This window comes from Cherax quadricarinatus, chromosome 55, assembly GCF_038502225.1.
Source record: "Cherax quadricarinatus isolate ZL_2023a chromosome 55, ASM3850222v1, whole genome shotgun sequence".
NCBI classification, from domain to species: domain Eukaryota; kingdom Metazoa; phylum Arthropoda; class Malacostraca; order Decapoda; family Parastacidae; genus Cherax; species Cherax quadricarinatus.
This window is the reverse complement of record NC_091346.1, coordinates 7,737,116-7,763,372: the sequence shown is the minus strand read 5'-3', so window position 1 is coordinate 7,763,372 and position 26,257 is coordinate 7,737,116. Positions and strand designations below refer to the sequence as shown.

At 40.6% G+C, this 26,257-nt stretch overlaps 1 protein-coding gene across 3 annotated transcripts in view; it reads right to left on the bottom strand.

Annotated features, from left to right (window-relative positions):
- PolQ (DNA polymerase theta) overlaps window positions 1-15,204 on the bottom strand; it is a 270,991-nt gene extending 255,787 nt beyond the window's left edge. The window contains exons 1-2 of one of the 3 annotated variants that reach the window (XM_070096805.1): window positions 14,953-15,204; window positions 4,237-4,337 (exon numbers count right to left, since the gene is read on the bottom strand). In XM_070096805.1, the coding sequence (XP_069952906.1) occupies window positions 4,237-4,258 (22 nt within the window). In that variant the 5' untranslated portion in view covers window positions 4,259-4,337; window positions 14,953-15,204. Of the gene's footprint in view, window positions 1-4,236; window positions 4,338-8,121; window positions 8,195-14,952 lie in introns of those variants that run through there. The other 2 variants (XM_070096803.1, XM_070096804.1) reach the window with 2 other exon arrangements.
- Window positions 15,205-26,257: the final 11,053 nt, after the last annotated feature.

The following is a 26,257-nucleotide window of genomic DNA, read 5'->3' as shown; positions in this document are numbered from 1 at the left end:
AAAATTCTTGCAGGAATTCAAGTGGTACATAAAGGCTGAAGGATTCCTTCCCCAACAAGTGTTCAATTGTGACGAAACAGGCCTCTTTTGGAAGAAAATGCCAAAGAGTACCTACATTACTCGGGAGGAAAAGGCACTGCCAGGACACAAGCCTATGAAAGACAGGCTTACTCTTTTGTTCTCTGCTAATGCTAGTGGGGATTTCAAAGTGAAGCCTTTACTGGTGTATCACTCTGAAAATCCCAGAGTGTTCAAGGAAAACAATGTTTTCAAGAGTAAATTGTGTGTGAAGTGGAAAGCTAATAATAAGGCATGGGTCACACGACAAATTTTTAAGAGTGGGTCAATGATGTGTTTGGCCCCAGTGTATAAAAGTACTTCCTGGAATTAAATTGCCACTCAAGTGCCTCCTGGTGCTGGACAATCCTCCTATTCACCCTCCAGACTTGGAAGACCAATTGTTTAGGGGTTTCAGTTTTATAACAGTGAAGTTCTTGCCTCCTAACACCACTCCTCTTATCCAACCCATGGACCAGTGGGTCATTTCAAACTTCAAAAAACTCTACACCAAAACAGTGTTTCAAAGGTACTTTGAAGTGACCTCGGACACTCAATTGACCCTAAGAGAGTTCTGGAGGAAACACTTCAGTATCCTCCATTGCATAAGCCTTATAGGTAAGGCTTGGCAAGGAGTGACTTCCAGGATTTTGAACTTTGCTTGGAGAAAACTGCAACCAGATTGTGTCCAAGAGGGATTTTGAAGGGTTTGGGGCTGACCCTGAGGACCCTACACCTGTTGTGGAAAGTATTGTACAATTGGGGAAGTCCAGGAGGTTAGAGGTTAGTGGCAAGGATGTGGAAGAGTTGGTGGAGGACCACAGGGAAGAGATAACCACTGAAGCACTGCAAGAGCTTCATTTGGAACAGCAACAGACCACAGCTGAGGAACTTGCTTCAGAGGAGGAGGAAGAGGGAGAGAAGGAGGTGCCTTCTTCAGAGATTAAGGAGATTTGTGCAATGTGGAGTAGGGTGCAAGCTTTCATGGAGAAATACCACCCTGACCAAGCTGAAACAAGCCATATCTGCAACATGTTTAGTGACAAAGCCTTGTCCCACTTCAGAGAAATCCTAAAGAGACACCAGAAACAGACAATTCTGGACAGTTATTTTGTGCGACAGGTGTCCAGAGACTCTCAAGCTGGTTCTAGTGGCATTAAAAGACAAAGAAGGGAAGTAACCCCAGAGAGAGACTTGTTACCTGAAATCATTGTGAAGGGGGATTTCCTTTCCAAACAATAATCCTCCTTCTCTCCTCCTCCCTGTCTTCCATAAGCCAACAAGAGTCTTCATAAAGGTATGTAATACTGATTTAATTGTTTATGTATTTATTTTATTTAGTTCTCATTGTTTTGTGTATGTAAAACTATAATTAATCTTTAAAAAAAAAAATTTTGTGAATAATTTTGGGTGTTCTCCATGGGGAAGTGGAACAGAATTCTTCCTCCGTAAGTCATGCGTGTTGTAAGAGGCAACTAAAATGGCGGGAACAAGGGGCTAGTAACCCTTTCTCTTGTATAAATTACTAAATTTAAAAAGAGAAGCTTTTGTTTTTCTTTTTGGGCCACCCTGCCTTGGTGGGATATGGCCAGTTTGTTGAAAAAAAAAAATTTGGGTGTCTTGAACGGATTAATTGTATTTATGTACACTACTTCTTATGGGAAATATTATTTCAGTTTGAGGCCATTTCGCTTTTAGGGCGACCTTCTGGAACAGATTATGGCCAATAACCGAGGGTCCACTGTAACTGTATTTAGGCAGCACAGGTACACAAAAGAACAATTGCCAAACATATGTAAATTACCTAGGATAACCCCAAAAAAATGTCAAACACACTGCTCACCAAAATGAGTTAAACAAGCTGTCTAAAAATTAAAATATCAAGACCCACAAGCCATTGATAAATTTAATCCATGTTCAATATATCTTCGCAGAAACTGATTCTGAACATAAAGAAAAGTAATGAAAGGCTGATAGAGCAAGAAATACAGTGGACCCCTGGTTTTTGTCCTTAACCCTTTCAGGGTTTCCGACATACTAGTATGGCTTACGCACCAGGGTTATTGACGTACTAGAACGCCTAAATTCTAGCGCCTTCAAATCTAGCGAGAGAAAGCTGGTAGGCCTACCTATGAAAGAATGGGTCTATGTGGTCACTGTGCACAGTATAAAAAAAATCCTGCAGCACACAGTGTGTAATGAGGAAAAAAAAAACTTTGTGTTTTTGGATTAAAACAGCGACTTTGCACTGTATTTTTGTATGGTATTTATTGTTGTATTCTAGTTTTTCTGGTCTCATTTATAGAATGGAAGACATATTACAGAAATTGAGATGATTTTGATTGGTTTCACAATGAAAAGTACCTTGAAATTGAGCTCAAAGTAGCAGAAATGTTCGATTTTTACCAAAGTTCAAAAGTAAACAAATCATGCCAAGCGTCCAATACTGGTGAGTCTAATATTCTTTCACTAGTGCGCTGATATTATTTATACCATTTCTACACTAATGCAGTAGTCTGCATAACAGTAAATCTTCTATTTTTTTGTGAGAATAAAAATTCAAAGTGGAAAGCAAAAGAAATGTAAGAACTTGTTATTTTAGTGCCAAGAATGTCTGTCTTGTTTATTCTGGACCCTATTTGGAAATTGGCATCTTCTGAAATTTGTGTGAAACTGGCAAAATTGCCAATTTCTAACCACTTTATTGGATAGTTGAAATTGGTAAATGCGTGGTTTCTTGTACTCAATCGATAGAAAAAATGGAGTTCTAGCAAAATAAATATGATTTTTGTGTCAGGGGCCCGAGATTGTTCAACTGCCTCCCAGCATACATAAGGGGGATTACCAACAGACCCCTGGCAGTCTTCAAGCTGGCACTGGACAAGCACCTAAAGTCGGTACCTGACCAGCCCGACTGTGGCTCGTACGTTGGTTTGTGTGCAGCCAGCAGTAACAGCCTGGTTGATCAGGCTCTGATCCACCAGGAGGCCTGGTCACAGACCGGGCCACAGGGGCGTTGACCCCCAGAACTCTCTCCAGGTAAACTCCAGGTAAACTAGTACACAGAAATTGGCCAAAAATAGGGCTCAAAGTGGGCGAAATTGCCGATGCATAAACATCGTCGAGATCGCTAACTTCGCGAGAGCAAAATTCCATAAGTTTTCCACCAAATTTCATACTTTTGATGTCATTATGATTGGGAAAAGATTTTCTATCATTTCATAAGAAAAAATAATTTTTTTTTTTCTGAAAAATTTTCAACCCTGAGAACGAGTTTAGGTGAGGGCCTCTCAACCCTTAGGGTTAATCCGTTCCAGAACATCGGTCGAAATCCAAAATGGACAAAAAGTGAAGTAATATTTCCCTTAAGAAATAAGGTAAATTCAATTAATCTGTTCCAAACACTCAAAAATATAAACAAAAAAAAATTTTTTTTTAAAGAATAAATATAGCTATACATACAGAAAACAATGACAAATAAATATAAATGACTAAAGAAATGGATAAGTGAATATTTAAATCACTATTACATACCTTTATTGAAGACTCTTGCTGGCGTATGGAAGACGGCGAGAAGGGGAGAGGGAGGAGAAGTTATTTTTTGGAAGGGGAATCCCCCTCCATTAGGACTTCAGGTATCAAAGCCCTATATAGGGTTACTTCCCTTCTTTGTCTTTTACTGGCACTGGGACCAGCTTGTGAGTCACTGTATCCTCATCACCCAAAAAATACATCCAAAGAGGTCTGTTTCTTTCTTGAGTTCTATCGTGTTTCTCACCTTCTTTACCAAAGGGCTGGCACTAGGAACTTTCTTTGGCCCCATGGTGGCTTACTTCAATAAACAAGCACAAAAAATAATGGATAATTATGAAATGTTTGGGTAGAATGCACAGAGCATTCCTCACTGACCAAGTGACAAAAGCACATTGAGATATGCACGTGTGAGCGGTGGCGGTCGAGAGGCGAACACGTCTCATACAGACGATTTCTGAGGGAAGGTACAAAATCCAGGGGATTTCCAAATTGTACGAAATCCGGGAGTCCACTGTACTAGGTATTTATTCTCAATCTGTTTATATTGCCAGATTATACTGCATATATATATATATATATATATATATATATATATATATATATATATATATATATATATATATATATCACTTGTTGCATACTCACCTTCCTCCTTTTGAAGATCCATTAACTAGTCACACTCACAACAATATCAAAGCTTTAACCATTCTAGAGTTCTTCAGAAAACAAGCCTTTTAACTTGAAGTCTGAAAATTAAAATAGATATTTATCAATACAAGCATTATTATTACAGTACAGTGCATGTATCACTGGTGTTGTGCTACAAACACAGTGCATGTATCACTGGTGTGCTACACACACAGTGCATGTATCACTGGTGTTGTGCTACACACACAGTGCATGTATCACTGGTGTGCTACACACACAGTGCATGTATCACTGGTGTGCTACACACACAGTGCATGTATCACTGGTGTGCTACACACACAGTGCATGTATCACTGGTGTGCTACACACACACAGTGCATGTATCGCTGGTGTGCTATACACACAGTGCATGTATCACTGGTGTGCTACACGCACAGTGCATGTATCACTGGTGTTGTGCTACACACACAGTGCATGTATCACTGGTGTTGTGCTACACGCACAGTGCATGTATCACTGGTGTTGTGCTACACACACAGTGCATGTATCACTGGTGTTGTGCTACACACACAGTGCATGTATCACTGGTGTTGTGCTACACACACAGTGCATGTATCACTGGTGCTGTGCTACACACACAGTGCATGTATCACTGGTGCTGTGCTACACACACACAGTGCAAGTATCACTGATGTTGTGCTACACACACAGTGCATGTATCACTGGTGCTGTGCTACACACACAGTGCATGTATCACTGGTGCTGTGCTACACACACACAGTACAAGTATCACTGGTGTTGTGCTACACACACAGTACAAGTATCACTGGTGCTGTGCTACACACACACAGTACAAGTATCACTGGTGCTGTGCTACACACACAGTGCATGTATCACTGGTGTTGTGCTACACACACAGTGCATGTATCACTGGTGTTGTGCTACACACACAGTGCATGTATCACTGGTGTTGTGCTACACACACAGTGCATGTATCACTGGTGCTGTGCTACACACACACAGTACAAGTATCACTGGTGTTGTGCTACACACACAGTGCATGTATCACTGGTGTTGTGCTACACACACAGTGCATGTATCACTGGTGTTGTGCTACACACACACAGTGCAAGTATCACTGGTGTTGTGCTACACACAGTGCATGTATCACTGGTGCTGTGCTACACACACACAGTGCAAGTATCACTAGTGTTGTGCTACACACAGTGCATGTATCACTGGTGTTGTGCTACACACACACAGTACACATATCACTGGTGTTGTCCTACACACACACTTTTAATGTCAGTTATTAAAAATATAAGTATTGTGTACCTGTGGTTATCTGAGTCATATGGTTTTAGTTCATCAGTAATAATACTAATATTATAACACCATATGACTCTATCACCACAGGTACCCAATAATTATATTTTTAATATATTTTCTTAACTGACATTAAGTAAGTTTATTCAGGTATACACTGTTACACTGATTATCATACATAGCAGCAAATGTGTAGAGAACCTAGGATAACCAAAAAAAAGTAAGACAGAATGACTTATTTTCATTACAGTCCTTGTGATAATTATTATTTATATTTAAAAGTTAAAAACAGGTAAGTATCTTAACTATGTAAAAGTAGTTACAATAAAAAAAAGATATACTAGGGGAGAGGTAAAATTAGTTATTTTCATACAAGAAATCATTCTCCTCCCTTTCTGTAGCCTTATTCATGAGGTACATTTTGGCTCTCTTCTTGAACTGGCTCATGCTATGACAGGCTTTGACATGTGCAGGCAGTCTATTCCACTCTTTTATTGCTGAATAACTGAATAGAAAAATGTCTTTGAAGCCTGACCACTGACTCTAGGTACTGCAAAGTTGTTCTCCCTTTCCCTAGTTCTGTAACTGCACTGGTTCCTGGCCTTAACAAAATTGGCGATAAGATACTGGGGACACTGGTTGTGAGCAATTTTATAAACGTAATTCAGTTTTAGTTGATTTACTCTGTCTTCAATATTAAAGGTATACTGAGCATACACAAATAATAATACTGTAACACAGGTCCGCCATCACAAATCCGGCATCACTGGGACCTGTAGTGTGTCGGATTATTGAGTTTGCTGGATTGCAGAGTGGTTAGGTTAGAATACACTTAATAAAGTTAACCAACTTGACTTACACAAGAAAGTTCATTGAACATTGGCAAAAATCAAACATTTCCGCTACTTTGAGATTAATTTCAAGGTACTTTTGTCGTGAAACCAATCAAAATCATATCTATTTCTGTAATATATCTTCCATTCTATCAAATGAGACCAAAAAAATGAGAATATAACCATAAAAACCATACTTAAATATACTGCTAAGGGATGGCTAATGGCTGAGAAGTGAACTCCATTATTTATCTGATTTTTTTCATTTTTGGTGTATGTTAAGAAGCATCTTTCCATCATACATAGACCAGGTTTCAATAAGATAGCCCTACAAACAACTGAGAAAAAAATACTTACCAAAAATCATATACGGCGAGCCCAAGCCAGGTATTGGAAATAAGTCACTCTGACTTTTTTGGGCTATCTTCAGTTCTCTATACATACACTGCTATGTATGATAATCTGTGTAACTGCATTTGTGTATACCTGAATAAACTTACTTCTATTTTGTTTACTGAGTACAAGAAACTGCCCATTCCCGTTTTTTAACTACCCAGTAAAGTGGTCAGTTGGCAATTTGGCCAATTTTACACAACTTTCAAAAGATGCCAATTTCAAAATAGGGTCCAGAATAAACAATGCAGACATTCCTGGCACTAAAATAACATTTTCTCTGTTCATTAGTCACGTCTCCAGGCCCCTCTTATATTACTCTTGCTTTCCATTTTGAATTTTTACTTACACAAAATATAGATGATTTACTGTTATGCAGACTACTGCATTATTATAACAGTTGTATAAATAATGTCAACCTATTCATGACTGTGTAATGGACTGGCCAATCAAATACATATTGGACAGTGACGTCATTGAATATCACCAAAGAATCGAACATTTCTGCTACTTTGAGCTCAATTTCAAGGTACTTTTCGTCGTGAAACTAATAAAAATCATATCTATTTCTGTAACATATCTTCCATTCTATCAAATGAGACCAAAAAAACGAGAATACAACCATAAAAACCATACGAAAATATACTGCTAAGGGGTGGCTAATGACTGAGAGGTGAACTCCGTTATTTATGGTGCGATTTCTTTCATTTTCGGTGTACGTTAAGAAGCATCTTTCCATCATACATTGCCCAAGTTTCAGTAAGATAGCCCAACAAACAACTGAGAAAAAAATGTTACCAAAAATCATATATGGCAAGTCCAAGCCAGGTACAGTAGGGTCCTGCTTTACGGCATTTTGCCTTACAGCGTTCCGCTAATATGGTGATTTCAATTTATAACCAAAATCTGCTATACAGCAAGCGGTTTTTCAAATACGGCGCACCCCACCTGGTTTGTTCACATTGTCCATGAGCACAACTCTAGTATGTCTGGAAATTTTCTGAAATTTGAAGTGTTTTTAAGCTATTGTATATTTTATATGTACTCTGATAATTATACTTATGTGTACCTGTACCTAAATATACTTACACACTGTGCTGGCATGCAGGTACACATTAAAATCACTAAGACTCAACTCACGAAATCGTAATGACACAACGCCATATCACCTCTTAGTCGCATTAAATGTCATATATTACGTTAATATAGACATTTCCATTAATCCATCAATGATATTTTTTCAAAATTATATAATAAACACGCTACGTAACATATAAACATAATACATACACGCACAGTATAAAAATTGACAAATATGAGATTTGTTTACCAAGCAGTTGGTGGGAGAGGGCAGAAGAATTATGTTTTCTCTAGTCAAACACCAGTAACTTAACTAGAAATTTATTCCTTACATATGCCTTCACTCTATCTATAGCTATTCACAACACTTGTGGGTTTAGTGCTTCTTTTTTATTATGATTATAATAATAATAACTTATAATAATAATAATAATAATAATAATAATAATAATAATAATAATAATAATAATAATAATAATAATAATAATAATAATAATAGCTTGTAATATTAATAACATGTAATAATAATAATTTGTAATAATAATATTTTGTAATAATAAAAATAATTTGTTAGAGCATCATTCCTTCTAAAAATTACATGAGAATGAAAGTGTTGGTCTTTATTTATTCTACTGTAACAACATGGATCCAGACAACTTGTACACAAAGGAAAGTGTTTGTATTATGGTATAATGCAAACGTGTATGAACCAGACATGTTCGCCTGGTTTGTTTACATTACGTGCGGGTGGGGTGGGGAAGGCTGCCTTGGCTGGCTACCATACTTCCCAAACCTGACTTCCTACAAATAAAACTCACCTCTTACCCTACATTAAGGTAAGTAATGGGTGTACTGTATATGTATTTTAAACTGTCCAAACGTAGATCTACATTCACGTGCAAGGGGCTCCGAATGTAGATCTACATTTTTTTTTTACATGCTTTCAAATGGGGAAAATAAAGGTCGGAGCGCTAGGCATGTGAACGTAGAGCTACGTTTGGACAGTTTAAGGGTTAAATGTTATAGTATATTACATGTGGGTGGGGTGGGGTGGGGTGGGGTGGGGTGGGGTGGGCTGACCTGGCTGGCTACCATATCTCCCAAACCTGACTTCTTACAAATAAAACTCACCTCTCACCCTACATTACGACTACAAATATTTTAAGGTAAGTAATGGGTGTAGTACTATTTGTGTATTATACTTTTTATTGTTTTTAATGCCTAGTTCTATTGCTAACTTAATATATGTTAGTGCAAACATGTTATCTGGCATTTATATGCATTTATAAGTGGAAAAAATGTCGTTCTGCTTTCCAGCGATGTCTGCTTTCCGGCATTAGCCTGGGACCTAACCTGCCGTATAAGTGGGGCCCTACTGTACTAGAAATAAGTCACTTTGTCTGACTTTTTTGGGTTATCCTAGGTTCTCTACACATATGCTGCTATGTATGATAATCTATGTAGAGAAAATAGCTTTTCTGTTTCAGTTTTATGGCGCACTACGAGTGTATATCAGTTAGCTCTGTGCTATACAGTGGACCCCCGCATAACGATGGCATCACATAGCGATTATTTCGCATACCGCTTACTTTAATCGCAAAATTTTTGCCGCGCATACCGATTAAAAACCCGCTCACCGATTTTCGTCCGAGACGCGTCCAATGTGCGCCCTCAGCCAGCCTCACATGTGCCGCCCGTGCCATTGTTTACCAGCCAGCCTCCGCGCTAACATCCAAGCATACACTCGGAATATTTCGTATTATTACAGTGTTTTCGGTGGTGTTTCTGGAAAATAAGTGACCATGGGCCCCAAGAAAGCTTCTAGTGCCAACCGTACACCAATAAGGGTAAGAATACCCATTGAAATGAAGAAAGAGATCATTGATAAGTATGAAAGTGGAGTGCGTATCGCCGACCTAGTCAAGTTGTACAAGAAACCCCAATCAACCATCGCTACTATTGTGGGCACCAAAAAGACAATCAAGGAAGCTGTTCTTGCCAAAGGTTTAACTGTGTTTTCGAAACAAAGATCGCAAGTGATGGAAGATGTTGAGAGACTCTTATTGGTGTGGATAAATGAAAAACAGCTAGCAGGAGATAGCGTCTCTCAAGCGATCATATGTGAAAAGGCTAGGAAGTTGCATGAGGATTTAATTAAAAAAATGCCTGCAACTAGTGATGATGTGAGTGAATTTAAGGCCAGCAAAGGTTGGTTTGAGAGATTTAAGAAGCGTAGTGGCATCCATAGTGTGATAAGGCATGGTGAGGCTGCCAGTTCGGACCACAAAGCGGCTGAAAAATATGTGCAGGAATTCAAGGAGTACATAGAAACTGAAGGACTGAAACCTGAACAAGTGTTTAATTGTGATGAAACAGGCCTGTTCTGGAAGAAAATGCCAAGCAGGACCTACATTACTCAGGAGGAAAAGGCACTCCCAGGACATAAGCCTATGAAAGACAGGCTTACTCTTCTCATGTGTGCCAATGCTACTGGTGATTGCAAAGTGAAGCCTTTATTAGTGTATCACTCTGAAACTCCCAGAGCGTTCAGGCAAAAGAATGTCCTCAAGGATAATTTGTGTGTGCTGTGGAGGGCAAACAGTAAGGCATGGGTCACTAGGGAATTTTTCTATAACTGGTTACACCATGCATTTGCCCCCAATGTGAAAGATTACCTAACTGAAAAGAAATTAGAACTTAAGTGCCTCCTGGTGTTAGACAATGCCCCTGGTCATCCTACAGACGTGGCAGAGCGACTTTATGGGGACATGAGCTTCATTAAGGTGAAGTTTTTGCCTCCTAATACCACTCCTCTCCTGCAGCCCATGGACCAGCAGGTTATTTCCAACTTCAAGAAACTGTACACAAAAGCTCTGTTTGAAAGGTGCTTTGTAATGACCTCAGAAACTCAACTGACTCTAAGAGAGTTTTGGAGAGATCACTTTAATATCCTCAATTGTGTAAACCTTATAGGTAAGGCTTGGGAGGAAGTGACTAAGAGGACCTTGAACTCTGCTTGGAAGAAACTGTGGCCAGAATGTGTAGACAAAAGGGATTTTGAAGGGTTTGAGGCTAACCCTGAGAATCCTGTGCCAGTTGAGGAATCCATTGTGGCATTGGGAAAGTCCTTGGGGTTGGAGGTTAGTGGGGAGGATGTGGAAGAGTTGGTGGAGGAGGACAATGAAGAACTAACCACTGATGAGCTGATAGATCAACTTCAAGAGCAAGAGGCCAGACCTGGGGAAACTGGTTCAGAGGAGGGGAGAGAGAAATTGAAGAAGTTGCCTACTACAAAGATAAAGGAAATCTGTGCAAAGTGGCTTGAAGTGCAAACCTTCATGGATGAAAATCACCCTCACACAGCTATTGCAAGCCGTGTTGGCAACCTGTACACTGACAATGTTGTGAAACACTTTAGGGAAGTGATAAAGGAACGAGAGGTACAGGCCACTATGGACAGATATCTTGTGCGAAAGAAGTCCAGTGACTCTGAAGCTGGCCCTAGTGGCATTAAAAGAAGAAGGGAAGTAACCCCAGAAAAGGACTTACTACCTCAAGTCCTAATGGAAGGGGATTCCCCTTCTAAACACTAACACTCTCTCTCCCCTCCTCCCATCCCATCAATCATCACCAGATCTTCAATAAAAGTAAGTGTCATGTAAGTGTGCATGCCTTTTTCAGTTTGTGTGTATTAAAATTAATATTTCATGTGGTAAAAAAAATTTTTTTTTCATACTTTTGGGTGTCTTGCACGGATTAATTTTATTTCCATTATTTCTTATGGGGAAAATTCATTCACATAACGATTATTTCGCATAACAATTACCCCTCTTGCACGGATTAAAATCGTTAACCGGGGGTCCACTGTACTCTGTTTCTCTAATACAAGCTCCCAAGACAGGGATAGGAGGATGGTACATACTTGTATCCCATATCCTCTTCATACCTCTGTCAAACCGATTGGTATTATGCCAAATATTATTCATTCTGGAGTATTTAACATGTTTTTATGTTATTTATATTGTTTATTATGTCATATTAGATCATTTATGATAGGCAAATAAGCCATAGTGTTGATATTAGCATAATAATAAAGCATATTCCCCTGCATCACAAGACTGAGCTCGTGGCAACCGACAGTGGCTTCAAAGTCACCTTATATTTTATGGACAATGTACTACTGTGTATGTGCTTTACACAATGAGAAGCATTTCTTTTATTCGTTGAAACCATGGCTAGGGCTAAAAGTAAGCAGGTTATAACAATAAAGGGAGAAAAAGAAATTGGAATGACTTATGTAGCAAGTAGTGCCATCCAATAGTACCAGCAGGTTGGTGTGGCGACCCTGGAAATTTAAAATTATGGTAGCTGAAATTAGTGCCGAATAACTGACGGAACTGGATATCTGATTGCCAGATTTGCGATGGTGGACCTGTAATAATAACAATAATAATAATAATATTTTATTTTGACATGATACAAGTTTATACAAAGGAATATAATAATTGGGTGTACATGCCAAAAGCTCCTTTATATACAGAGCATTTCAGGTAAACTTAAAATTAACTTAAAATTAATAGGCAAAAATAGTACATACGGCCATTTGATGAGTTACAATGAATACAGGAGAATTAAGTATTCTATTAGGTCATGCTATATGGCTTTAATAAGTCTTGTAGAGAAGATGTACAATTCTGAGAATTAATCTTGGGCGGCCACAATAGTGATTAACATTTGAGACGAATGCAGATATTGAGAGTAAGTATATATTGATTATATTGATGAAAGTGTTTTACCTATGTTCATAATATTGAGCAAATGCATGTATAGTTTTTACATACGTATTTATGATGGGCTGGGATAGGTTAAGGATATAAGATGTTTTTTAACTGTAGTTTTAAAAATGTTGAGCGAGTAGGTTTAGGTCTTTGAAGAGTGGGGGAGGAGGAGTGCTGTCTAGCAGTGGATTGTGTGATCATTCACACTGCAGCTTTTAGTTGTGTTATTATTGATTTTATGTGGTTTTTCGTTGTGGAAGCCCCGGCACAAATAGCATGGGTGAGGTATGGGTAGATCAGTGAATAGTATAGTATAAGTAGTGCTCTTTGTGGCCCATATTAATGTATCTTTGAGAGCATGCCAACTGTTTTAGAAACTTTTTTTTTTTTTTATGTGTTGGATATGGGTGTTGAATTTCAGGTTGTTATCAAGGTGTAGACCCAGGAAATCCCCCTCATTATGTTTAGCAATAAGGGTGTTGTTAAGTATAATGTTTAGTTGGTCCTCACTTGCTCTACTCCCAAGTAAAATGTCAAAGGTTTTGTCTACATTAAGTGTAAGTTTATTGATGGCCAACCAGGTTGCTATTTTTGCAAGTTCTTCATTAACAATAGTGTTGGGTGAGGCTAGATTTGGGTAGGAGATGATCAGTCATGTTGTCAACAAAAGAGAATAGGTGTAAGATGCTGTGATATGCTTGGAAGATCGTTGATGTATAGAGGAAAAGGGAGGGGGGCAAGAATGCTACCCTGTTTTACCCCAGTGTCCAGGAGTCTTGTTGAGGAGGATGCATCCTTGACAAAGACATATTGCTTTCTATTAGTAAGGTAAGACTTGATATATGAAAGTGTATGGCCTCTTATACCGTAATGATCACGCTTGAGTAGGATGCTGTGATCTACTGTATCAAAAGCTTTCTTAAGGTCAATAAAGAGTCCATGTGGGTATTCATTTTTTCCAGTGCTGTGTATAGTAGGTCTAGCATTTTTATTATTGTATCATTTGTGCTTTCGTTTCTCCTGAATCCAAACTGGCAGGGGGTTAAAGATGCTTTGTGATGTTATGAAGGAGTATAACCTTTTGTGTACGAGTTTCTCAAAGATTTTGGAAAGTAAAGGCAAGTTTGTTATTGGCTTGTAATTGTTAACATCTGTTGGATCACTACCTTTGTGTACTGGTGTAATCCTTGCTAGTTTGAGTGATGTCAGGAAAGTGTTGGTTTCTAGTAGAGATGCATCGGATGTAAAAACTTAGATATCCGCAGATGCGGGTGTGTATGAGGATGTCTTACTCACTTATTTTGCGGATGCGGATGTAAGAAATTGTGTGGATGTTCCGCAGATGTGGATGCAGATGTAAGAAAATGAGCGGATGTTCCAAGGATTCGGATGCGAATGCATTTGCGGACATCTGTTTACAGTAAAATGCGGAGGTTCCGTGGATGCGGATATCTGATACATCACTATTTTCTAGTGATTTGTCGAAGAGTAATGTTGAAGAGTAATGCTCATTTATACAGTAGTGGTGGTATACCTGGAGTATACCTGGAGAGGGTTTCGGGAGTCAATGCCCCTGCAGCCTGGTCTGTGACCAGGCCTCATGGTAGATCAGGGCCTGATCAACCAGGCTGTTACTGTTGGCAGCATGCAACCCGATGTATAAACCACAGCCCGGCTGGTCAGGTACTGACTTTAGGTGCCTGTCCAGCACCTTCCTGAAGACAGCCAGGGGTCTATTGGTAATCCCCCTTATGTATGGTGGGAGGCAGTTGAACAGTCTTGGGCCCCTGAAACTTACTGTGTTATCTCTTATCATGCTAGTGATGCTCCTGCTTTTTCATTGGGACGATATTGCATCGTCTGCCGAGTCTTTTGCTTTCAAAGGAGTGATTTTCGTGTGCAAGTTTGGTACTAATCCCTCTATGATTTTCCAAGGGTATATAATCATGTATCTCCCGCCTGTGTACTAGGAAGTACAGGTTGAGGAGCTTCAAGCGTTCCCAGTAATTGAGGGTTACATTTCCTGATTTGTTTTTTAGATAGTTAATAATCACAGTAATCTCAGTGGGCTCTGTTGGTGTAAGATAGAGAGATGTTGGGAAGTTTCCATCTAGATAATCATTATTATTATTATAATAAAAAAGAAGCGCTAAGCCACAAGGACTATACAGCATAGATAATCATTAGCTCGGGCATTGGTGACTGGAATTTTATTGGCGAGATTTGATCCTATGGTTGAGAAGTCATGAAGAATGTTATATTTAAGAAAAGATAATTCACAAATGACATTATGAGCTATTTACTTTGGATGAAAATATATATATTAGGTAGTCACTAGTTTATAATTATCGTAAAAATTAAAACACACGATGCGGCACACAGTAACAATTTAAAATGGTTGTTGTTATTGTTGAGTGTTTTAAGGGCCACTAAAACTCTGACAAGTGAACCATGACTCCTGGGAGTCCCAGGGAGAAAAAATAAAGTAGATAAGTAAAGTAAAGTAAAGTAAAGTAAAGCAAAGTAAAGTAAAGTAAAGTAAAGTAAAGTAAAGTAAAGTAAAGTAAAGTAAAGTAAAGTAAAGTAAAGTAAAGTAAAGTAAAGTAAAGTAAAGCAAAGTAAAGTAAAGTAAAGTAAAGTAAAGTAAAGTTTATTTCTTTGTAAAGTTAATTTTAAGCCTACCCATAATGCTCTGCATACAAAGGGCTTTGGTATGTTATACTTAACAACTGTATATCCTTGTACTTCTATGTATCATGTTCAAATTAATAAATAAATAAAATGAAAAAAAAAGGTTACAATGTGTAATTACAATTTTGATTTGCTAAGTACAAAGATAGCCACTATCATGCCCAGATATTTTGGACAAACTAATCCTAATACATAGTAACTAATTAAAACTATATAAGATTAATAGAACCCTTGACTGGTCCGAACCCTGGACTGGTTTCAAACGGTTTCGTTGTGCACTACCTAGCAGGTTATTAATAGAATATTCAAGAGGTTGCTAGTAGAATTGCAGTAAATCAACCATTCAAATCATTATGAAGCTGTGTGTAGTCTGTGGTCAGTCAAACAAACGGGCTTCCACATGCATAAATTGTCATTTTTGTGGAAAGTGGTGTCACGCCCCTTGTGCAGATATCCAAGAACTAGCTACAAGCAGCATTAAAACAGGGAAGTGTTTTTGGGTATGCCCAAATGAGATAAATCTGTGGACTAAAATCACAAGGGTATTAAAAGAGGTCAACATCAAAGCTGCTTTCATAGAAAACCTGGAAGCTTTCTACAACAGATGGGAACATAAAAAGTCTGGGCTGAATGGTACTGCCCTTGATACTGGCCATGTAGTCAGAAACTGTAAGGCTGGAGATGATGTCCTGGTAGTCAGTAAATGGGGGGCTGATAGTGCTGTTCTGGGAGACAGTAATGGTGAAGCTGGAGGTGCTGTCCTGGGAGACAGTAATGGGGAAGCTGGAGGTGCTGTCCTGGGAGACAGTAATGGTGAAGCTGGAGATGCTGTCCTGGGAGACAGTAATGGGGAAGCTGGAGATGCTGTCCTGGGAGACAGTAATGGTGAAGCTGGAGATTTTGTCCAGGTAGTCGGGAATTATACGCAGGAAGGAATACATATAAATGACCTCATAGGGGACAGGAGCCATAGTAGGGAAACAAGTGTAGTCAAAGATAAGATAAAACCAATATTGCAAACTAGAAATACCGCAGGAAATAGCAAACAAGAGGACTCCACTAGCAATAGTGAGGATATATTACCAAAAACAACTGGTGGGAGCTCCATTGTTGGTGCTAGGGAGGATAGAAGTAAGACAGGGAAACATGCACCAACAGGGAATACAGTCTTGAACATTAAAATGGTATAAAATACCGACAGGTTGTTAGGTAAGACACTGTTGCATATGTGTCTTACCTAACAACAGGGAATACAGTCACAGAAACCAAAGGCAAACGGAAACCAAGCCTGTGCACATACTATGCACTCGGTATCTGCTGGCATGGGAAATCTGGAAAAACAGATGGGACGTGCAACTATGACCACCCTAGAAAATGTCATGCCCACATGACAACAGGAAAATGCAAACTCCCTTCCTGTAAGCTTTTTCACCCTGAACTGTGTACCTCTTCAGTACAGGAAAGACTGTGCTATAACTTAAATTGCCAAGCATACCATCTAAAGGGGACAAAAAGATACAAAACAACCAGGCCATGGGAAAACCTGGGTAGCCACAGCCACTCAAGAGGGAGAGGTTTTTCAGTGCCAGGAAGGAAAAAAAACTGGCAGGAAATGGCAGAAATCGTACACCAAATCCAATCATTCCTGGAGTGGAACCACAGTCGATGGCCTCCACTCCAAACCAACAGATACAGATACTAATGCCGGAAAAAAAATCCCCCCCCAGTACCAACAATACCACCAGTCCGATAACATTCTTCTTTGCAAATATACTGGGTCTAAAGCCAGCAACAAACAACAAAATGCCTTTCATCCGTGGACTGCTTGCAGAGGCAAAGGCAATGTTCGCGGCTTTCACTGAGACCTACATAAAGGATCACTTGGACAACGAAATATGGATCCCAGGTTACAACCTATACAGATGTGACAGAGTGAACAGGCAAAAGGGGGGGGTTGGCCAGTACATTGCAGAGTCACTTGTTTGCACAGAACTGCTAAATGCCTCAAATGATGTAGTGGACGTTTTAGCAGTAAAGGTCGAGAACCAAAACCTAGTCATTGTGGTAGTCTACAAGCCTCCGGATGCAACATCCCAGCAATTCCAGGAACAGCTGTTAAAAATTGACCACTGTCTGGAAAACCTTCCAGCTCCTGCACCCAACATCTTGCTCCTGGGGGATTTCAACTTAAGGCACCTAAAATGGAGGAATATAGCAAATAATATTGTTGCAGTAATAACACCAGGAGGCAGCTCTGATGAAAACTCACACTCACGCGAGCTTTTAAATCTCTGCACAAAATTCAATTTAAACCAGCAAATAATAGAGCCTACTAGACTGGAGAATACACTAGACCTCATCTTCACTAACAATGATGATCTGATAAGAAATGTCACCATATCAAAAACAATATACTCAGATCACAACATAATTGAGGTTCAGTCATGTATGCGCGGAGCCCCAGACCGACATAATGAGATTAGTCACGAGGGAGCATTCACCAAATTCAACTTCAATAACAAAAACATAAAGTGGGACCAAGTAAACCAAGTCCTAACCGATATAAGCTGGGAAGATATACTAAGCAACACAGACCCCAACTTATGCCTAGAACAGATTAACTCGGTGGCACTCGATGTATGCACAAGGCTTATTCCTCTAAGAAAAAGGAGGAGTAGATGTAAAACAGAAAGAGACAGGCGCTCCCTTTACAGGCGACGGAAAAGAATAACAGAGCGGCTAAAAGAGGTCAATATATCTGAAATGCGTAGGGAGACACTGGTCAGAGAAATAGCAAGCATCGAACTTAAGCTAAAAGAATCCTTTAGGAGTCAGGAATCGCGGGAAGAACTAAAAGCCATAAATGAAATCGAAAGAAACCCAAAGTATTTCTTCTCCTATGCCAAATCAAAATCGAGAACAACGTCCAGTATTGGGCCCCTACTTAAACAAGATGGGTCCTACACAGATGACAGCAAGGAAATGAGTGAGCTACTCAAGTCCCAATATGACTCAGTTTTTAGCAAGCCGCTAACTAGACTGAGAGTCGAAGATCAAAATGAATTTTTTATGAGAGAGCCACAAAATTTGATTAACACAAGCCTATCCGATGTTATCCTGACGCCAAATGACTTCGAACAGGCGATAAATGACATGCCCCTGCACTCTGCCCCAGGGCCAGACTCATGGAACTCTGTGTTCATCAAGAACTGCAAGAAGCCCCTATCACGAGCCTTTTCCATCCTATGGAGAGGGAGCATGGACACGGGGGTCGTCCCACAGTTACTAAAAACAACAGACATAGCCCCACTCCACAAAGGGGGCAGTAAAGCAACAGCAAAGAACTACAGACCAATAGCACTAACATCCCATATCATAAAAATCTTTGAAAGGGTCCTAAGAAGCAAGATCACCACCCATCTAGAAACCCATCAGTTACACAACCCAGGGCAACATGGGTTTAGAACAGGTCGCTCCTGTCTGTCTCAACTATTGGATCACTACGACAAGGTCCTAAATGCACTAGAAGACAAAAAGAATGCAGATGTAATATATACAGACTTTGCAAAAGCCTTCGACAAGTGTGACCATGGCGTAATAGCGCACAAAATGCGTGCTAAAGGAATAACAGGAAAAGTCGGTCGATGGATCTATAATTTCCTCACTAACAGAACACAGAGAGTAGTCGTCAACAGAGTAAAGTCCGAGGCAGCTACGGTGAAAAGCTCTGTTCCACAAGGCACAGTACTCGCTCCCATCTTGTTCCTCATCCTCATATCCGACATAGACAAGGATGTCAGCCACAGCACCGTGTCTTCCTTTGCAGATGACACCCGAATCTGCATGACAGTGTCTTCCATTGCAGACACTGCAAAGCTCCAGGCGGACATCAACCAAATCTTTCAGTGGGCTGCAGAAAACAATATGAAGTTCAACGATGAGAAATTTCAATTACTCAGATATGGTAAACATGAGGAAATTAAATCTTCATCAGAGTACAAAACAAATTCTGGCCACAAAATAGAGCGAAACACCAACGTCAAAGACCTGGGAGTGATCATGTCGGAGGATCTCACCTTCAAGGACCATAACATTGTATCAATCGCATCTGCTAGAAAAATGACAGGATGGATAATGAGAACCTTCAAAACTAGGGAGGCCAAGCCCATGATGACACTCTTCAGGTCACTTGTTCTATCTAGGCTGGAATATTGCTGCACACTAACAGCACCTTTCAAGGCAGGTGAAATTGCCGACCTAGAAAATGTACAGAGAACTTTCCTGGCGCGCATAATGGAGATAAAACACCTCAATTACTGGGAGCGCTTGAGGTTCCTAAACCTGTATTCCCTGGAACGCAGGAGGGAGAGATACATGATTATATACACCTGGGAAATCCTAGAGGGACTAGTACCGAACTTGCACAAGAAAATCACTCACTACGAAAGCAAAAGACTTGGCAGACGATGCACCATCCCCCCCAATGAAAAGCAGGGGTGTCACTAGCACGTTAAGAGACCATACAATAAGTGTCAGGGGCCCGAGACTGTTCAACTGCCTCCCAGCACACATAAGGGGGATTACCAACAGACCCCTGGCAGTCTTCAAGCTGGCACTGGACAAGCACCTAAAGTCAGTTCCTGATCAGCCGGGCTGTGGCTCGTACGTTGGTTTGCGTGCAGCCAGCAGCAACAGCCTGGTTGATCAGGCTCTGATCCACCAGGAGGCCTGGTCACAGACCGGGCCGCGGGGGCGTTGACCCCCGGAACTCTCTCCAGGTAAACTCCAGGTACATGAGTAAAAGGATATAAAAGCTATTATACTTGGGTAACATAAAAATAGGTTGGACAAATATAGACTGGAAAGAGGCAGGTTGTTTCAGTGTTCACTCTCTGTAATGTGCTTCGTGTAGTATAACAGGAGAGACTATGTGATGGCAGGGTTTACTGTTTTCAGGAGGATTCTTGCTAAGACTTCGGAGATGGTGAAGCTGCCGTTGTTTTGTTTAATTGTATTCGAAACAGCGATCAGTGCTGATTCGAGGCACTTGTGTCTGCGGAAATTAGTTTCTTTGATCACTAATTGGGCATCTCTGAATTTCATGAGATGATTGGTGGAATTTCGGTGTTGTACACAGGCGTTGTTCAAGTTATCGTTCCTACATGCGTAAATGTGTTCATTGAGGCGGGTGTCGAGGTTTCTTGCTGTTTCACCTATGTAAATCTTGTCACAGCCTCCACAGGGTATAGTGTAAACTCCTGCATTGACTGGTTCGTGGTGCTTGGATTTTGTCCTGGTTAGATCCTTTATTGAAGTGCTAGAAGCGATGGCGACTCTGGTGTTAGCTTGTGAAAGTACTTTTGAGACGTTTAGTGCAACCTGGCTGTTGGGAAGAATTGTAACTTTGTTGGGAGTGGTGTTGATGCGTGGAGAATTAATGATCTGAAGAGCACTTTTCTTGCAGTCTTTGATGAAAAAAGAAGGAAAATGTAACTCAGTGAATGTTTGGTGAATGTATGTACATTCCTCGTCAAGAAACTCAGGACTACAAATTCGGTATGCTCTTAGGAAAAACCCGATGATGATGCCTCTTTTGGTCTTGGTATCTTGACTGGAATAGAAGTGTGTGAGATCATTTTTATTGGTGGATTTCCGATAAACTTGAAATCTTAGGTTGTTGTCTACTTTGTGAATGAGGACGTCGAGGAAAGGTAGCTTGTCATTGGACTCTTCTTCTAGTGTAAACTGGATCGCCGGTTCCACTGCGTTGAGCCTTGCCTGAAGATTCCGTACATCAAAACGTTTGGGAGTTATTACGAGGACGTCATCCACGTAACGTAAACAAGTGACGCTTGAAGGGATGATGTTGGCGAAGTGTTCGGACTCTAGGTGTTCCATGTATAAGTTGGCTAGGACGGCACTGATGGGGGACCCCATTCCCATGCCGTAGGTTTGTTTGTAGAGCTTGTTATTGAAAGAAAAACAGTTGAAATTAACACAGAGTTCAATCAAGTCAACACAATCTCCGGGAGGTAGAGGAAGATTAAGGTCCTGATTGACTTTACGTCGTAGAACCTCGATGGCTTTTTTGGTAGGTACTTTTGTGAAGAGGGAAGTCACATCCAAACTGCTTAGTTTCTTGTTATGGATGGAGAAGTTTCGGATGCGGTTGAGAAGGTCGCCTGAGTGTTTAAGATGAGCGGGGCTGATGGTCCCCAGAAGGCAGGAAAGATGTTTGGCAAGAACTCCGGCTAGTTTGTGTGGAGCACTGCCCTGACGTGATTGGTCTGAGAGGAATATTGTGTTTATGGGTCTTGGGTAAACCATACATGTGTGCTGGTTTAGGGTTGCTTGGTAACAAGTACAGAAGTTTCTTCCCTTCTCTAGTGCGTTTGAGTATTTGTCTGGTTTTGTATAGAAAATCTTTGGTGAGCGTCTCCCACTGTTGAGTGCTGATGGGTTCGTATGTAGATTGATCATTCAAAAGGTCCATCATTTTAGTGTTGTAGTCACTGGTGTTGAGTATGACGACTCCACCTCCTTTGTCGGCGGTGGTGACGATAATGTTGGGGTCGTTGGCGAGGTTCTTAAGGGCAGTGATGTATCGTCTAGGAAGATTAGAAGAAGAAGGTTCACATAAAGCTGCAGTGAGAAGGCCCTGTATATAACCCTTCTGGAAGTTGCTGTCACTGTGTCTATGGTTCCTGGTAACTAGATTGAGTTGATAGTTAGGTTTGCGTATGTTGGTGGTAAATTTGAGTCCCAGACTCAGTGCTTGTTTCTCGTAGTCGGTTAAGGTGCGTGACGATAAGTTGTTTATCAGGGATTCGCGTCCCATTTCCTTCCATCGACTGTTAGTGCAGAGGTACTGAAGTTTGCGATTGAGTTTGATCTTCTGTTGGAGGTTAGCTGTGGTGACTGTGCTGAGAATATGCTCAGCAGTGTGTTGGTCAATCTGAAGATTGGCCCTCATATTCCTTGCAGTTTCAAAGGTTTCCTTAGCGATGTTGGAAAGTTCTTCGGCACATTCAGTTAAGTAAGCTTGGGTAGCTGGAGAGAAGGGGTGCTTGGAGTTGGAGAGTTGTGCAGGAGTAGACTTAGGGATCACCTTCTCTGCCAGGCAATCTTGTAGGAAGTTGTGTCTGTTGCGATAGCTGTGAGCACGAAGAAGGGTGTCCAAATAACGTCTGCATGAAATGTCCATTATGTTGCGGTGTCCGACAGATTGTAATAAAGTTGGTAGAATTACCGACAATATGTAAAGTAAAAGGACACAAGTGCAACTAATGTGACATTTTATTGTGGCAACGTTTCGCTCTCCAGTAACGTAAACAAGTGGCGCTTGAAGGGATGATGTTGGCAAAGTGTTCGGACTCTAGGTGTTCCATGTATAAGTTGGCTAGGACGGCATTGATGGGGGACCCCATTCCCATGCCGTAGGTTTGTTTGTAGAGCTTGTTATTGAAAGAAAAACAGTTGAAATTAACACAGAGTTCAATCAAGTCAACACAATCTCCGGGAGGTAGAGGAAGATTAAGGTCCTGATTGACTTTATGTCGTAGAACCTCGATGGCTTTTTTGGTAGGTACTTTTGTGAAGAGGGAAGTCACATCCAAACTGCTTAGTTTCTTGTTACAGATGGAGAGGTTTTGGATGCGGTTCTACGATGGATGAGGTTCTACGATGGATGAGGTTCTACGATGGATGAGGTTCTACGACGTCAATCAGGACCTTAATCTTCCACTACCTCCCGGAGATTTTGTTGACTTGATTGAACTCTGTGTTAATTTCAACTGTTTTTCTTTCAATAACAAGCTCTACAAACAAACCTACGGCATGGGAATGGGGTCCCCCATCAGTGCCGTCCTAGCCAACTTATACATGGAACACCTAGAGTCCGAACACTTCGCCAACATCATCTCTTCAAGCGTCACTTGGTTACGTTACGTGGACGACGTCCTCGTAATAACTCCCAAACGTGAACATTAAAATGGTATAAAATACCGACAGATTGTTAGGTAAGACACATATGCAACAGTTAGGTATCTTTATTTTGAAACGTTTCGCCTACACAGTAGGCTTCTTCAGTCGAGTACAGAAAAGTTGATAGAAGCAGAAGATACTTGAAGACGATGTAATCAGTCCATCACCCTTAAAGTTTTGAGGTGGTCAGTCCCTCAGTCTGGAGAAGAGCATTGTTCCGTTGTCTGAAACAATATGAAGTTGAAGTGACAGAATCGGGCCTTATATAGTGCCAGGAGGTGAGACGTAGGTTGATTTGGGAGGGCAGGTCCTTCTCAAACCCAGCCGTTCTCACTAGTAGAGGTTGTCGAAGTAGATGATCTGTACCAAGATACCCTTGTGTTGCAGTGTCTGACAGAATGAACATTAAAATGGTATAAAATACCGACAGATTGTTAGGTAAGACACATATGCAACAGTTAGGTATCTTTATTTTGAAACGTTTCGCCTACACAGTAGGCTTCTTCAGTCGAGTACAGAAAAGTTGATAGAAGCAGAAGATACTTGAAGACGATGTAATCAGTCCATCACCCTTAAAGTTTTGAGGTGGTCAGTCCCTCAGTCTGGAGAAGAGCATTGTTCCGTTGTCTGAAACAATATGAAGTTGAAGTGACAGAATCGGGCCTTATATAGTGCCAGGAGGTGAGACGTAGGTTGATTTGGGAGGGCAGGTCCTTCTCAAACCCAGCCGTTCTCACTAGTAGAGGTTGTCGAAGTAGATGATCTGTACCAAGATACCCTTGTGTTGCAGTGTCTGACAGAATGAACATTAAAATGGTATAAAATACCGACAGATTGTTAGGTAAGACACATATGCAACAGTTAGGTATCTTTATTTTGAAACGTTTCGCCTACACAGTAGGCTTCTTCAGTCGAGTACAGAAAAGTTGATAGAAGCAGAAGATACTTGAAGACGATGTAATCAGTCCATCACCCTTAAAGTTTTGAGGTGGTCAGTCCCTCAGTCTGGAGAAGAGCATTGTTCCGTTGTCTGAAACAATATGAAGTTGAAGTGACAGAATCGGGCCTTCAACTTCATATTGTTTCAGACAACGGAACAATGCTCTTCTCCAGACTGAGGGACTGACCACCTCAAAACTTTAAGGGTGATGGACTGATTACATCGTCTTCAAGTATCTTCTGCTTCTATCAACTTTTCTGTACTCGACTGAAGAAGCCTACTGATACCTAACTGTTGCATATGTGTCTTACCTAACAATCTGTCGGTATTTTATACCATTTTAATGTTCATTCTGTCAGACACTGCAACACAAGGGTATCTTGGTACAGATCATCTACTTCGACAACCTCTACTAGTGAGAACGGCTGGGTTTGAGAAGGACCTGCCCTCCCAAATCAACCTACGTCTCACCTCCTGGCACTATATAAGGCCCGATTCTGTCACTTCAACTTCATATTGTTTCAGACAACGGAACAATGCTCTTCTCCAGACTGAGGGACTGACCACCTCAAAACTTTAAGGGTGATGGACTGATTACATCGTCTTCAAGTATCTTCTGCTTCTATCAACTTTTCTGTACTCGACTGAAGAAGCCTACTGTGTAGGCGAAACGTTTCAAAATAAAGATACCTAACTGTTGCATATGTGTCTTACCTAACAATCTGTCGGTATTTTATACCATTTTAATGTTCATTCTGTCAGACACTGCAACACAAGGGTATCTTGGTACAGATCATCTACTTCGACAACCTCTACTAGTGAGAACGGCTGGGTTTGAGAAGGACCTGCCCTCCCAAATCAACCTACGTCTCACCTCCTGGCACTATATAAGGCCCGATTCTGTCACTTCAACTTCATATTGTTTCAGACAACGGAACAATGCTCTTCTCCAGACTGAGGGACTGACCACCTCAAAACTTTAAGGGTGATGGACTGATTACATCGTCTTCAAGTATCTTCTGCTTCTATCAACTTTTCTGTACTCGACTGAAGAAGCCTACTGTGTAGGCGAAACGTTTCAAAATAAAGATACCTAACTGTTGCATATGTGTCTTACCTAACAACTCCCAAACGTTTTGATGTACGGAATCTTCAGGCAAGGCTCAACGCAGTTGAACCGGCGATCCAGTTTACACTAGAAGAAGAATCCAATGACAAGCTACCTTTCCTCGACGTCCTCATTCACAAAGTAGGCAACAACCTAAGATTTCAAGTTTATCGGAAACCCACCAATAAAAATGATCTCACACACACTTCTATTCCAGTCAAGATACCAAGACCAAAAGAGGCATCATCATCGGGTTTTTCCTAAGAGCATACCGAATTTGTAGTCCTGAGTTTCTTGATGAGGAATGTACATACATTCACCAAACATTCACTGAGTTACATTTTCCTTCTTTTTTCATCAAAGACTGCAAGAAAAGAGCTCTTCAGATCATTAATTCTCCACGCATCAACACCACTCCCAACAAAGTTATAATTCTTCCCAACAGCCAGGTTGCACTAAACGTCTCAAAAGTACTTTCACAAGCTAACACCAGAGTCGCCATCGCTTCTAGCACTTCAATAAAGGATCTAACCAGGACAAAATCCAAGCACCACGAACCAGTCAATGCAGGAGTTTACACTATACCCTGTGGAGGCTGTGACAAGATTTACGTAGGTGAAACAGCAAGAAACCTCGACACCCGCCTCAATGAACACATTTACGCATGTAGGAACGATAACTTGAACAACGCCTGTGTACAACACCGAAATTCCACCAATCATCTCATGAAATTCAGAGACGCCCAATTAGTTATCAAAGAAACTAATTTCCGCAGACGCAAGTGCCTCGAATCAGCACTGATCACTGTTTCGAATACAATTAAACAAAACAACGGCAGCTTCACCATCTCCGAAGTCTTAGCAAGAATCCTCCTGAAAACAGTAAA